This window comes from Xiphophorus hellerii, chromosome 19, assembly GCF_003331165.1.
Source record: "Xiphophorus hellerii strain 12219 chromosome 19, Xiphophorus_hellerii-4.1, whole genome shotgun sequence".
NCBI classification, from domain to species: Eukaryota; Metazoa; Chordata; class Actinopteri; order Cyprinodontiformes; family Poeciliidae; genus Xiphophorus; species Xiphophorus hellerii.
In genome coordinates this window covers 10,718,290-10,732,433 of record NC_045690.1, presented here as the reverse complement: position 1 = coordinate 10,732,433, position 14,144 = coordinate 10,718,290, and the positions used below count along the sequence as shown (strand labels likewise).

The 14,144-nt window shown below is 37.6% G+C and overlaps 2 protein-coding genes across 2 annotated transcripts; one reads left to right on the top strand and one right to left on the bottom strand.

Annotated features, from left to right (window-relative positions):
• The first annotated feature begins 18 nt into the window (after nucleotides 1–18).
• Nucleotides 19–2,735, top strand: srp14 (signal recognition particle 14). The gene is made up of 5 exons (XM_032546797.1): nucleotides 19–143; nucleotides 1,505–1,577; nucleotides 1,668–1,780; nucleotides 1,874–1,906; nucleotides 2,011–2,735. The coding sequence occupies exons 1-5, from the start codon at nucleotides 120–122 to the stop codon at nucleotides 2,098–2,100; spliced, it is 333 nt and encodes a 110-aa protein (XP_032402688.1). The 5' UTR covers nucleotides 19–119; the 3' UTR covers nucleotides 2,101–2,735.
• On the bottom strand, nucleotides 2,720–14,024 carry xgb (x globin). Its single transcript, XM_032546796.1, has 5 exons — nucleotides 13,679–14,024; nucleotides 9,024–9,131; nucleotides 6,094–6,214; nucleotides 5,897–5,977; nucleotides 2,720–3,009 (listed from the first exon to the last, which is right to left on the bottom strand). Exons 1-5 carry the CDS (start codon nucleotides 13,855–13,857, stop codon nucleotides 2,890–2,892), a joined length of 609 nt encoding a protein of 202 aa, XP_032402687.1. The 5' UTR covers nucleotides 13,858–14,024; the 3' UTR covers nucleotides 2,720–2,889.
• Nucleotides 14,025–14,144: the final 120 nt, after the last annotated feature.

Below are 14,144 nucleotides of genomic sequence, written 5' to 3'. Positions count from 1 at the left end.
GCAGTGTTGTGATGTAGTGGGACATTGAAGAAATGGCGCGGGGCGGAGCTTCAGCTTGTAGTACGTGTGCTTCTTCACAGTGAGAGAGCTAGCTGTACAGCAGAGAAGAAGCTGAAATAATGGTGTTACTCGAGAATGATTCGGTAAGAATATAAAAGAGACGTTCTGAAATGTGTTTCATTGTTATTATGAATTCACTGCTGTACATAAATACGGTCTTCTTTAGCTGTTTGTTGGCTCAAGATTTCGTAGCTAGTGATGTTAGCCAGCCTGCTAACGATTGAGTGAACTGGTTGAGACTTTAAATAACCTCAGATGTTTGCATTGTAAAAGCTGTTTATACTCTCAATGTGGCCTAACAGTAATGTTTAAGCTGTATTCCTGAATTTATGTGTAATATAACTCAGACGTATAGTATATTCGACGTTTCCACGTATGTCTTAAGAAATGCCCTAACGTATTTTTTCCTAAATATAAATATCTTTTCACTTTCTCTATTAAGATTTATCGAATGAAAACGAAGTGAGTTTATATCAAGTGTCTCGATGTATCATTTGTCAGTATTGCAACCTGTTTTGCTCTAGCAAATAATAATTGAATGATAACTTTCATTAAGTACAGTCCTTGGATTAAAATAGTTTTCAGATTTTTCTGAAGCCTTTCTTTCTTATTGTAAATATTTCAGTTCGTAATATAGTGTGTTTTTTTTTTTTTTTAGCTAGAGCAGTTCTAATGTGGTTAAGACGCTAAAAAGACCGACTAATATTGTCCTTTTATTAAACTTCCACAAAACAAATGGCTTAACAAACCACAAACTTGGTTTTATATATACTGCTATTAGTCTAAAAAATCTAGTCCAGGTTTGAAGAGTTTAAATACTGTAGCGTTTAAACTAGAACACATTTAAGATGAAATTTAGGTGGCTTCTCCTTTTAGCCATTTCCCCAATCGAAAGCCTTTATCGGAGGGCAACTTCAGCTTCGTGTCTTTCTTTAAAACAAACTGGTTTGGACATTTGTCCAGTGTCTAAGGTATAATTGATGGATAAAAAAAGGATGCAAAACGAATATCCAGTATGTTGCAGGTGTCCTCATGAATCAGGAAATAAATCATGAAATACTCAGATCTCAAATATAATAGAACAAAATAATTTTTTAATTTTTAACCCTAAATTGCACCATGTTGTCATTGATTTGGCTGGGCCTGTTGATTCATGGTTCCATGTTCCAGTCAAAATAATTCTGCATGAACCACATCTGTGTCAGTAGATAATATTTATTTGAGTTTGTTAACTGCATCTCCTTACAGTATATTTTGAGTAGACTATAGAATGTTGCCTTAAAAAAACACACACACACCATGGATGACGACTCCTTCTCAAACCTGAAAGTCGGTTATGCAATCACCAAACTTACAACGAACAAAATGACCAATATCATTCTTCTCACCTGACTTTGTAAAGTGTACAGATTAAAGGAAAAACCTCAAACTGTTTTCTCATTAGTTTCTCACAGAGCTCACTCGGCTCTTCCAGAAGTGTCGGACATCAGGAAGTGTTGCCATCACACTAAAGAAGTGTAAGTTATTCTGTTACCTAAATCACAAACATACATGTCTAATTTGCAACGTTATCCTCTAAGAACCAGATTTGATTTTTCTTGTTTTAGATGATGGCAGAACTAAACCAGTTCCCAAAAAAGGGCATCCGGAGTCATTCGAACCTGCTGATAACAAGTGTCTCATCAGAGCATCTGATGGCAAGAAGAAAATTAGCACAGTGGTGAGCTCCTGTTTTGAACTCATTTTTCAGTTGGCTTTTCTTTATATTTTGCTGTATTATCTATCGGTGAACCATATCTTCCTCTAATTTTAGGTCAGCACCAAAGAAGTAATCAAGTTTCAGATGGTACGTTGAGCTCATCTTGTGTTTTTTGATACCAGGCCCAGTCCTTTGTTTTAACAGTACATCTTTAATTATTCACCTATCTGCATCTGTGTCGTCCTTTCCAGGCATACTCCAATCTTCTAAGAGCTCACATAGATGGTCTTAAGAAGAAAGATAAGAAAAGCAAGAGCAAGAAAACCAAAGCCACACAATGAGCCATAGACTCTTAATGGAAACGGTGGATATCTGAGCTGTCCATTACAGGTTGAGGGGAAGGAAGAGGGAAGCTCCTTGTGATGATGTGATCTCCAACTCCACTCAGCTCTCCTCCTGCTCACCTCAAACCTCCGAATCAGAATCCTACTCCTGGTGACTATGTACATAAGATGCCGTTGTTTACATGGTGATGCTTTATCCCCTGGCTTTTCAGTTCCATCTGGTGATTAAGAACAAGACCTGAGGATTTTCATTTTCTTGTACAACATGGAGCATGTCACCATTTATTGAATCCTGCTTCCCCTGGGGCCAACCCCACAGAGCCCAATTCTTAGCAGGCTTTGATTTTTGCTTGTTAATCCTTATTTATGTTGTGCAGGGTTGGCCTTTTAATTTAGAAAAAAAAAACAATTGTTTGTTTTTTGAGGATTTGAAAGTCATCCAGAAATAGTTGAATCAATTTGTGATTGCTCAGCGTAATTTAAGTTTAGGTTTCATTTTTAGTAAAACGCCTAACAAGTGCTCTCATTTCTATTTACATGGCCAGACTATGCTGTTCCAATCAAAAAGGGGTTGTATTGTCCCTGGCATCAGAATTTAAGTTCATAAATAAAGTTGTTTTTTTTGTTAAAAATGTGAATGATTTCACTTCTTTCTGTTGAAATGGTAGATGATGACTGGACATGGGCGGTGTAGAAAAAAAGACAGCTTAAAAAAAAGTGTATACATATAGACATTTATGTGCTGTGTTGGTAAAGTCAGTCTGTATTATTTAGAGACGGATCATTTCATAGAGCTGTGTTCTTCTTGTCCGGTCTGTCCTTTGGGGACGCTGCCAGGTGGCTCTGCCGGGCGCTCTCATCCTGATATCCCTGCCTCATCAGGCTCGCCACGTACTGGAACATCGTCTGAAAACGTAAAACACATTTTAAGCATGTCATGAAAAAGAAATTGGAAAGTTATTATTTTTTTAAATTGTAGGTAAACTAATGATTTCAACAAATCATCTCTCATCCAAAAAGCTCCTTTAGTTCTGATATCTGGGTTGGAAATATCAGGCTTATAAGTTGAAGTGGAACAATCAGACTGCTGTCCTGTAACACCTACAGTCAACAATGAGTTTCAAAACCTTACCAAAACACTTCACAGGTCGGTGTCAGTGTTAACATTAACAGGAAGTTGAAGAGATGATAGTGTTGTTCATAACGTATACTGTAGGTCTGATACTTTCAATTCAGGTTTCAAAAGTTTAAACATCTTTAAAATAAAAGAAGACCCGCCCTTTTGAAAAAAAAAAAATTCTCATGGCCTGGAACTCTGAGAATCTACACCAATGCATGCTAATTTATCATTACTGCTTGTGCACCTTTTGTCCTTTCACTAACCCAGGGGTCTCAAACTCCAGGCCTCGAGGGCCGCAGTCCTGCAACTTTTAGATGTGCCTCTGCTGCACCACACCTGAATAGAATAATTAGGTCATTAGCAAGGCTCTGGAGAACTGATCTACACAAGAAGGAGGTAATTAATCCATTTCATTCCAGTGTTTTGTACCTGTGGCACATCTAAAAACTATAGGACTGCGGCCCTCGAGGACTGGAGTTTAAGACCCCTGCACTAACCTTTTCTATAAACTTAATTTCTTCAATTTGTTTAGTCTCTTACCTTCCTTGTGGAAGGAGCCTGAATGTCTGCTAGACCAGTGTTTCCCAACCCTGGTCCTCCAGGCACACTGCCCTGCATGTTTTAGGTATTTCCTTGCTTCTGTCCAGCTGATTTCAAATGATGACTGATTAACAGGTGTTTGTTGAACTGCAGCCAGTTGAATCAGGCACATTAAAGCCGGGAAACCTCTAAAACATGTAGGACTGTACCTTGAGGACCAGGGTTGGGAAACACTGTGCTAGACAACCGTCGAGTCAGCAGTTCTCCCAACGATCACGTGGAACATAACACAATATTTCTTTATTAAAAAGCTAGTTTTTCTTTATGGAATGACATCAGACTTGTGTAGCACTTTTCAGGAACTTCAAAGACACTTTACAAAGAAATAACATTTTAAACTAGTCTCTTTATATTTTACTATTCAGAGACTGAATTCTGGGTTTTACTTTCCTCTAAGCCATAGTCATTAGTATTTGGAAAAAAAATCTCTGAACTACGCTGGGTTTTTAAGGTGTGGTGGCATGGATTTAAAGATGTATTTATTTTTCTCCACAGGTTAACTGCACACGGTTTAAATATATTTATAGGTAGTCGTGACAATAGATTAAAAGTTGACAAAGGGCCGTAGATGCTGTTTGATAAAGAACTGTGCATATATAAAAATTTTGCCTTTGACATTTTCCCAGAAATCTCTGCTCTCTGCTTAGGAACAAACGTAATCCTAAAATGGATTCACCCACTGGGGAGTTATGTTTGAGATTGTTCAAATCTTGCAGCAGCACAACACGAGGCTGCAAAACCATGCCCTATTATTTCTGCTGTGATACGTTCCATCAGATGCAGATTTTTATAGTAGTTTTAATCTTTAATTTGATATGCTGCATTGAGGAGATTTGTCCACAACAGCAGTGGAGCAGCTAATTCTCAATCAGATTTAGCTGCTCCTTTTTGCATCATCACCTTGATTCTGTTTCTTGAAGAGACACAAAAAATAATAATAAAAAAATACTGTAATTCAAATTTAGATTAAAATGCAACAGAAAGTTCATCTCAAGCTTTTAATTATTTACTTCCCAGTAGATCAGCCTATTTGACCCCTGCTAAATCAGCACACTCCTCCTTTTTTCTTCACTCCTGCAAGTAACGTCTTTGAAAGCCCATTTTCACTACCGATACAAAAAAAAAAAAAATCCCTGGAGTCCCAATAATAAAAATCTACTTGAAAATAATTACCTTGTGAAAGTAATGAAAAATCCTGTGCTGGAGCCAACGGCCTGGCAGACCAAAAGTACGAGATGAGGTTATTATTTTTACATGAAGCGCGCCTACAGTACTGTTATAGTATTAAGACGTTTACTAGATTTAATTCTGAAGTAATCAAGCAAATAAGTTATTTATAACCCAAGTACTATGAAGATATATTTTAGTTAGAAAAAGTTATATTTTGAATTAACCAACCTTTGTTGATAGAGCATTAATTATTAAAACTAGTTTTAAGAGTAAATGTGATTTAAAATGTTTTAATTTTGTAAAATATTTATTATGAGATTCTGAGTTTCAACCTTTGTGGTTCCATTTTTTGTGTCTCCTGATAACAGAAAATGCTCTTAAAGTATTAAAATATTGATGTGTCAACATATTTTAGGTTTGCTTTTGTCAAAACTTTAAAAAAAAAGTATTTCCTTAAGTACAGTTTTAGCAAAACATTAAATTTTTATTTTACATGAGAAATAACCTCTTTTTCTGTTCTGGTTTGAGAGTTTCATGTCTGGAAGAGTGGATAACTGATTCTGATCTAGGGGTTTTCTGTGTACAAAGTTTGTTTTTTTTCTATTTCACATAAGTTAATTTTTCAGATTCATAGAAAATGAAAAAATAGCTTTAATCAGCTGTAAGCAACTATGTATTATATTTTCTTTGACTTTTAAACAACACAGAGAGAAAAAATAAGAAAAAAGCAATGTAATCAAGCCACTTGTTTTCAATGGCATACAATAACCCCCAAAACCACATGCTGTAAAGTCTATACCATTAATTTTATTATTTAGACTTACCCTACTGATCAGTTATTTATTTTGAAATTCTGAGACCTAATTGTTTATGTCATTCATTCAATACATTTCTTCATTTTACCTTCCAAGCCTCCTCCAACTCGGCGGTCCACCTCTCCTTTAGGATAGGCTGCACAGCACAGATAAACTCTGTGCCCACATACTGAAAAACACCATCCATGTTAGAGACTGCAGATGTCATTTTACTGATAATTTTGTTATCTTTTTCTCTTTTTTTTGTCACTTCTTTTGGTTGCTGCGATCGTCAGAGGGTCTTACATTGTAGTATTTAGGGGGAGCGTTGTAGTGATAATGGCTTTTTCCCAGCTCCACAGCCAGAGCTTCCAGTCTCTCTGGCTGATCCAGTCTGGCCACACTCTTCTCAATAAAGGACATCACCCTGAGAGATTGAGAGGGTTGGGAGATTGGGTTCCGTTTCATTCATTAACATCCTGCTATTACCAATAGAATAAACAGATCAGTGTGGGAGATATTAGCAATCTTACAAATCCGTAAAACAGGAACTAGTAAAGTATTTGTGCTCATATTACTTGCACAATGCTTTTTTTTATTGTTTTGTTTTTACATCTGCCATCAATCCGGAGTTCTTCCTCCTCCTCTCTCAGCGTCAGGTCTTATCTCCCGATTTTCCAGCAGAAAGCTTCCCGCTGGGATGTGAAATACCTATAATCTGTCCATGGATTGTTGAAATGCCACACTACCCTCTGCAACGTCAGGTCCTTGGATTTTAATTGACTATTTTTGCCTCAGCTCAGCCTCACTGTGTTGGAGCGATGAGAACCATTCAGATTATGAAACCACTTGAGGTGTTTTGCACTTTCCTAGCTGCTCGTCTCTTTAATGTGCGCAGCGTGGTTTTGTTACCTCCAGTTTTATTTTTACATAAGGAAAAATAAATGAGTAGAAGAATAATGCTTGAGATGTTTATTTTTTATAGTGTTCAAAAGGCTGACTTTGGCTTTTAATCAAACCAACTTCCCCGTCCTTGCTGAAGAAAATCATCCCCACAGCATGATACTCACCTGGTTCAGGTAACACTGTTAATTTGTTCTAGAGAAAATGATTTTCATGTCAGTTTTTGGTCTAATCTGAACCGATCACCTTCTCCTTCGTGGTTGCCATGTCCCCTGCATGACAAACAAAACTCTGACTTCCTTTGGCTTTCTTTAAACGATCAATTTATCTTTGTACTTTTCCATTATGACCAGATTTTTGAACAGATGATCACACATCAGCTGTGGATCTCTGCAGCTCCTCCAGAGTTACCTCGGTCATCTTGATTGCATCAGGCTTCACAGATCGACCGTGATGTTCCTTCATCTTCATTAAGCTGTTTGTTCCCCAACAAACCTCAGAGGCATTTACAGAACAACCGGATTTATTCTGGAACAAAATTACACACTTGTGTCTGTTTAGACTCCTGACTCCTGAAGGCAGTTGCGTTGTATTTAGAGACATAAGAATAAAAGCGGGCGCATACACAGATGCATGCCACACTTTTCAAATTTTCAAATCAACAATTTCACAGTTATGCACTACTTTCACAAGGTGCTGCATGGACGCTTAGGGCCTTCTTACGTTAACAAACTAAACATAATCATTTTGCTCCAAAACAATTAAGTCCACATGGACGAGCTTTAGTCTCACATACATGAGCACTGTTTACTTTTTTGGTTTTGGCTCATCTGGCTGCCATAAATTCCCTCAGAGGGATTTTGTACCCTAGTGACCACCATTCCTCAGAGTGCTTGAAAATTTGTCTAGTGCCTTGGGAGGGGAAAACGTATTAGAGGTCCAAGTTATGCAAAGTAGCACCTTCATATTTAAACTGAAGGCAATGAGTGGTAAAAACCGAATAAAATGAAGCTGTCGATTGTCTTTATCAACACATTTAAAGATGTCTGAATGAGCCTCTGAGGTTGTGTTTCTTATTTATATAAAGGGCGTACACTAAGCTACAAAGCCCCAAATACACACCTTCTCATAGTTGGTAGGAGGATTTTTTGTGAAGCAAGAGAAGGCAGCACATTTGTCTTTGGAGGCAGATGAAGCACATCAGCTTTCCACTTCATTACTGTATAAATTAAAAGATTTTTTTTAATATATATAACTACTTTAGATGTAGAGGTGAACTTCATCCCCCAGGGTGTGTCTTTTTAAAATTTGTGTAAGTCCTAATATCAGACCTAAATATAGACATTAATTACATTTAATAATCCGCAAACCACTTTCCTGCTGTCTGAGAAGACAAAGTGCTGACGCAGAACAAGTTTGAGTCATCAGTAAACAACTGCAAAACGTTTCGACTGACTCTGATTCACAATTTCTTATTTCTGCAGTTTGATCCCAGACATCAGTGATATGTAGGTTACCTCTTAATTTCTGCTTATTTCAAATTATAATGTGCCTTAACAAACAAATGACAGTTTTTCCATTAAAGGCTGAGAAAAAAAAATAAAAGTACAATTCAAAACAGTACAATAAATGCAGCCGCTAAATTCAAGTCTGCTGGACATAAAGATGGAAAGAATGGATTAGATTTTAATATTAACCAACAAACAGAAATGTGGATTTACATAACCCAGACTGGAACACATGCTTAGCACTATGAGACAGATGCAACAGCATGTCAAAGCTCTTTGGCTGATTTACAAGATTTTGCTTGTTACAGCTACAAGTTTCAATGTATTTATTTTAATTTTATGTGACACCAACCAAAAATAGTGCATAACTGTGAAGTGGAAAGGAAATGAAGTAGTATTCATTTAAAAGACATCTTCAGGAGTCACTCATTTTGCAAAACAGAGTCCGTCTGGGTGTGGTTTAATCTTAGTATAAATCCAGCTACTCCTTTATGGCCTTCATAAAAGTGGTTTCATAGAGAAGATTAGAGAATAAACAAACAGCATCATGAAAACTCATTTTGAGTGAAACTCTCTGAAAAAAGAATAATTTGCAATATTCTGCTCTAAATCATTCCTTTATGCTGGAATTCAACCAGTGAGAAAATATTTTATAAAATTCCCTTCATGAATTTAGCCTTTTTTAAGACATAAAATAGCTTAACATTTAATTGTAAGGTGACAAAATTAGTATCTAGCTATTGGGGTGTGAATACTTTTGTAGAGTCCAGTTTGGGCGTGTTGAGGCGTGTTGAGACGTGTTGAGGCGTGTCGGCCGTAACTCACCGCAGCCCATGCGCTCTGAGCTCCCGGTTTGTCCTCAGCCTCTCCAGGTCCTGCACATCTCGGAACAGGAAGAAGACATCTTTGCACTCGGGATGCGTCTCAAACAACCTGTTACCAAGACAACAAGAGCAGCAGAAGCAGCCATCCGTAAGCCTCTGAGATCCACTCGTGAGGCAGCCTGTCACATCCCTGACCAAACCGAAACAAATGTCCCCCTCGGGTTTTTTCCCCATCATGAAGATTAAAACCCTTCTGGATTAGTCACAGTGTGATCCTGTATTCACAATGCAGAGGGTAAACACACATTTGTTCTCATCATCATTTTGATAAGTGGCTTCACTGTTCAGCCATTTTCCTTCCTCTGGTACTTTGAAAAGATCTGATTTAGCTTTTTTCTGTTCACTGATCTTGGTCTGAGTATTTATATCACAACAGCCTTGCACTCCGATTTTAGTGACCAGCAGCTGCAATCAGTAGTAAGATTGCAAGTTTGTCAGCCAGATGATTCCTCAGTTTGCTGCCCATTGATTATCAGCTGTAGCCGTCTCTGGCTGTGGACCCTGAGATTTAGTTCAGCTGGAAGGTTATAGAGTTAAGGATAATGTTCACCATGAGATACTTAAAAAACTTTAGGTAATTAATTTCTTCCTTCCAGATTAAAAAATAGGCAGTGACACACATTAAAATTATGATCAATTATATTAAATTGCTCACTACTTGTGTGCTGGAAAGCAGAAAACCAAACAATTTTCTATAAATTGGTTAAAGATTCAGCAAGACATGCACCAGGACATTGGAGATGGCATATTAATACATTTATAACGGCACTGATTCTTTCATTAGCAATTGTCAAATAGTGAACTAAAAAAAGAACAAAAATACTGTTGTAGCTTTGTTCTCCCTCATTTGATTTTATCATAACATAAAATCTATTAGACATGACCATTGCTAATGAAAAATTGTACATCCTTCGTTAATCACCTTCCATAGCAGCCTATAAGTGAGACACATGAAAAGCTTTCACCTGACAATCTGGATTTACAAGAATAAAATAAAATCCCAATTAAGATGAATGTAATACTGTCACAGCATGCATTGTCATTTAATAATGCAAATGATTTGAACCAAATGATTAAAGTTAAAACAATTTCCAAAATGCCGACATGCAGAAAAATGTCCTCTCCTCTTGTCCTTTAGTTTAACATGCAGCCTCCATACATTTAGACAGGATAAATGCTCGTTTTCTTCAGGCTGTTATCTCTATGTGCTTCATCCGACCTGCATTAAACCAACGTTCCGGCTCGCTCTAATCTTGTTTTTTCCTCTTTAGCTGTTTATCATGATTTCCATTTGGCCTTTCAGTGTGTAAATCTCATTTCCTTCAGCCTGTGCCTTACAGTTCAGTCATGACCACAAATTCCCATTACCGCCTGTTTGCGTTTCACTCCTTTTGCTTCTATTTAAACTTCTAGTCTCTCTTTCATTACTTTGACATCTCTCACAACCTCTCCATTTTGTTTGGCCTTGGTTCATATTTCTAGACACAGTTGACTGGTAATAACCAGCACTGGGGTGCTGAGTTACTGTCTTGAAAGGAATTTATGATCCTTCCAAACGATCAGCTTAAAGCACTCGTGTTTTCTGTCACTCGGCTGCAAAAGTCTGTTTAGAGCGACAAAATCACCTATCTTTGTTTTCATGTAGGTGAAAATTCTGATCTGTAAATGTATTTGCTGGACAGAGGATGATTTTCTTCTGCAGTATTTAGCCATAAGGATCAATATCGGCTCCTTTGGTCAGAGTTATTTTCAAGGTCTGCTTTGGTCAACTGAATGTTTTGTGATAGAAAATGCAACAGATGAACATCATCCAGGACAGGCGATTTCCCACACCTAGCAACAATATAAAAAAAGGGTGAAAATTTTGTTTTTAATGTGGAAAATTTTACACAAAACTTATTTATGGAGTAAGACATAAGTTTTGGCAATTTGATGCTTTTATTTATGGAGAGTTTTTAACTTTTTTACAAAAGAAATCTGAAAAATCAGAATAGTGCATGCTAGGTTTCCACCCCATGTAGTTTTGCATGACCAGAAAACCTTCTTCTACATGTTTGCTGTGTGCCAAACAAAAATTCCCACTAAACGATAGACCACCCCACTAATAGCCATCCTGTCATACTCTCCGATTTGAGCTGAGGATCCATGCTGCTCCTCCAGAAACGTTTTGGCTGCTTCGCTGATAACTGCTCTCCTCGTCCGGCCTGTCAGTTTAAATGGACATCAGTCTCTTGGCAGCTCTGTAGTTGACGTACTTCTTTTGTTTTCACATGGTGGTATTGGATGTTGAAAACTTTGGATATTTTTGTATCCATTTTAGAAGAGCTGCATTTAAACTGTATTTACCAGTTGGGTGACCTATGAAAGCAATTGTTTTTATTTAAGGCCTCAGAATAAAGAGGGCTGAATGTGGAAAAGCTGAAGGAGTGTGAATACGTCTGTAAGGAACAGTCTCTTTTGATTCATAGAAATATGATTTATTATCATTGATTACCACAGTCTGATTTAGGGGAATCTGATTAAACCGAGGCAGCTGCAGGCTAGATTTTTTTTAGATGCTTTCTATGTTTTTTTGAATATCAAATTAATCTATAATTTCTTAAGCAAAGTTTTAAATAAATGTTGGCATCTAAGCATTGAAATATTTGAAGGTGACAGTTTCAGTCTTTGTTCTTTTTTACCCCAGTCCTTCACTCAGTGGTGCTGTAACTTTCTTTTTTTACATTTTCTGTCCCTGACCTTATTCCTGATATTAAAAGGTGGGGAAACTGACTGCTTCCCCTCTCAGCACAGCGGCAGCATGTAGAGCTCTTGTTATTTTCCACTATTGTTTGCTCCTCTCGTGGACAGGAGTGCGCACGCTCTCACAACATACGCAGACAATGTTGCTCCCGCGAATAGCTCAAGTGGGATTTTAATTGGCTTCGCACAGAGGTTGCATTCAGTCCAATTATGAATTATTCACAACCATTTTTTATCTGCTCTTCACTCGTTTTGAATATATGTAAGAGAGGAACATTCTTTGGCAGGTAGAAAGGTACTGAGAGTTGATTTGATCTCTGTTTTCAGCTGAGATCCGGTGTGGTGACCGTGGTTTGGCTCTGAGCTTCATCTATCTGAAAACTGAAAATCTGAAGGTCTTTTTACACCACGGGTTCACAGTTTTTCACCTTCTCATTCTTGATTTGTATTATTTTTTTCTACAAACTCTCGGAGAGATGGAAATGTTTTTGTGGATACTGGTTATCTTCATAAATTGTATAAATTAGTTTTCCTGATGGCTAATGCTCTAATTAGCCGACACTACTGCAGCCCAGAAGCTCTGTCATGTCAGGTAACGAGGTTAGGATGCGAGAGATAAGAGAGGAGAACAAGTAGGAGGTTTCTGCTTCCAGCTCTCTTACAGTGGAAAGCTGTGGGTCAGAGTATTAAGCAGGAGGAATGTACAGTTTGTGGCTTGTAACAGGCCAGGCTTCCATCAGAAAGCATTCCCAAAGATCCTAAGTAGACCTGAGAGGTCATGAAGTCAGCAACAAGTAGACATGCCTTAGAAAAGGCATTTTAACACCTGAAATTAGATAGTTAGTAGTTAGATACTGGTGATATGGCTTCCTGCCCAGAGCGGCCTTCCAGGTGAGGGCAACCTGTTCAACCAAACTACGAAGAAAGTGGCAGCCTAAATTACTTTTTTGAATTTCTTCCATGTGTACCTCTTTAGTCTAAGAGGGATACACATCTCCATGTGGACTAGGTGGACTAGGTGCTTTCTATATCAAATTAATGTATGATTTCTTTAAGTAATGTAAACAATGAAATCTATGAAGGTGACAGTTTCAGTCTTTCTTTTCACCCTGGTAATGTTGAGAAGATAAAGTAAATAACTTTCCTTTTACATCTTATGTAAAAAAAAAAAAAAACCCAGAAAGTTATTAGTGCAACCCTACTAAAATAGAGTAGGGATGCACCAATAAGAAAACTTGGGCCGTTGTCCGATACCTGTTTTTATTATTTATGATGCTGTTATGGTCATCAATAACTGCTATTTCTGTCAGGCTTGCAGCCAATATACTTGTTAGATCTCTGTCATAGTTTAATTAGCAGTGTATTTCAAAAGTAAAATCTGACATTATAGTATAATGTTTGTTTAAGGAAGGCTGGCCCTCAAACTCCAGTCCTGAAGGGCCGGTGCCCTGCAACTTTTAGATGTGCCTCTGCTGCACCACAGCTGAATAGAATAATTAGGTCATTAGCAAGGCTCGGAGAACTGATCTACACAAGGAGGAGGTAATTAATCCATTTCATTCCAGTGTTTTGATCTGTGGCACATCTCAAAACTGCAGGACTCATTGAGGACTGGAGTTTGACACCACAGTGATGTTGAAAAAGTTTATTTTCTCTTTTTTTCTGTTGTGACCATACCAGTAGAATTAAATATGTCATTTTATAAAAATCATTGATACTTTTTTTTGTGTGTGTTGTTTTAAACGTAAGCATTTCCACAGCAAATTTGATCTTTGTTATGTATTTATTTATTTTTATCATTTTAAAACTAAAAACCCAACAAGTAAGACCCGAGATAGTGTGAAGACATCTTACCTGACAAACATAATAATCCCAACTTTGGCAATATCGTCTCGAATAACTTTCCAGGAATCCTTGATCATCTGAACCTGCTCCTCGCTGAGATGCGCAGCGGCTGCAGCGGCTGCAGCCTCCTCTCTGTCCCTCTGTGAAAACTCCGTCTTTGTTGCCAGACCTGAAATCGCGCACCCCATTCTTCATCTAAAACAACGGAGATGATGGCGACTTTTTTATTATTATTCACTGTCAGTCCCAGATGATGGACATAGAACCGAAAGGTTAAACTGTTCAGCGAGGCATCTGGTTTTTGAGTGCGTGTCTTGAACTGTCTCCCCTCTTTTAGAAAAAAAGAAAGAAAAAAAAAAAAAAACATCACTCATCAAGTCAGAAATTACAGTTGGGTGAGGCAGGTTCTGGTTGTTGCTTTCACAATAAGATAAACACCTCGCTAATGAGCGCATAATTCAGAAAGCGCTTTTAC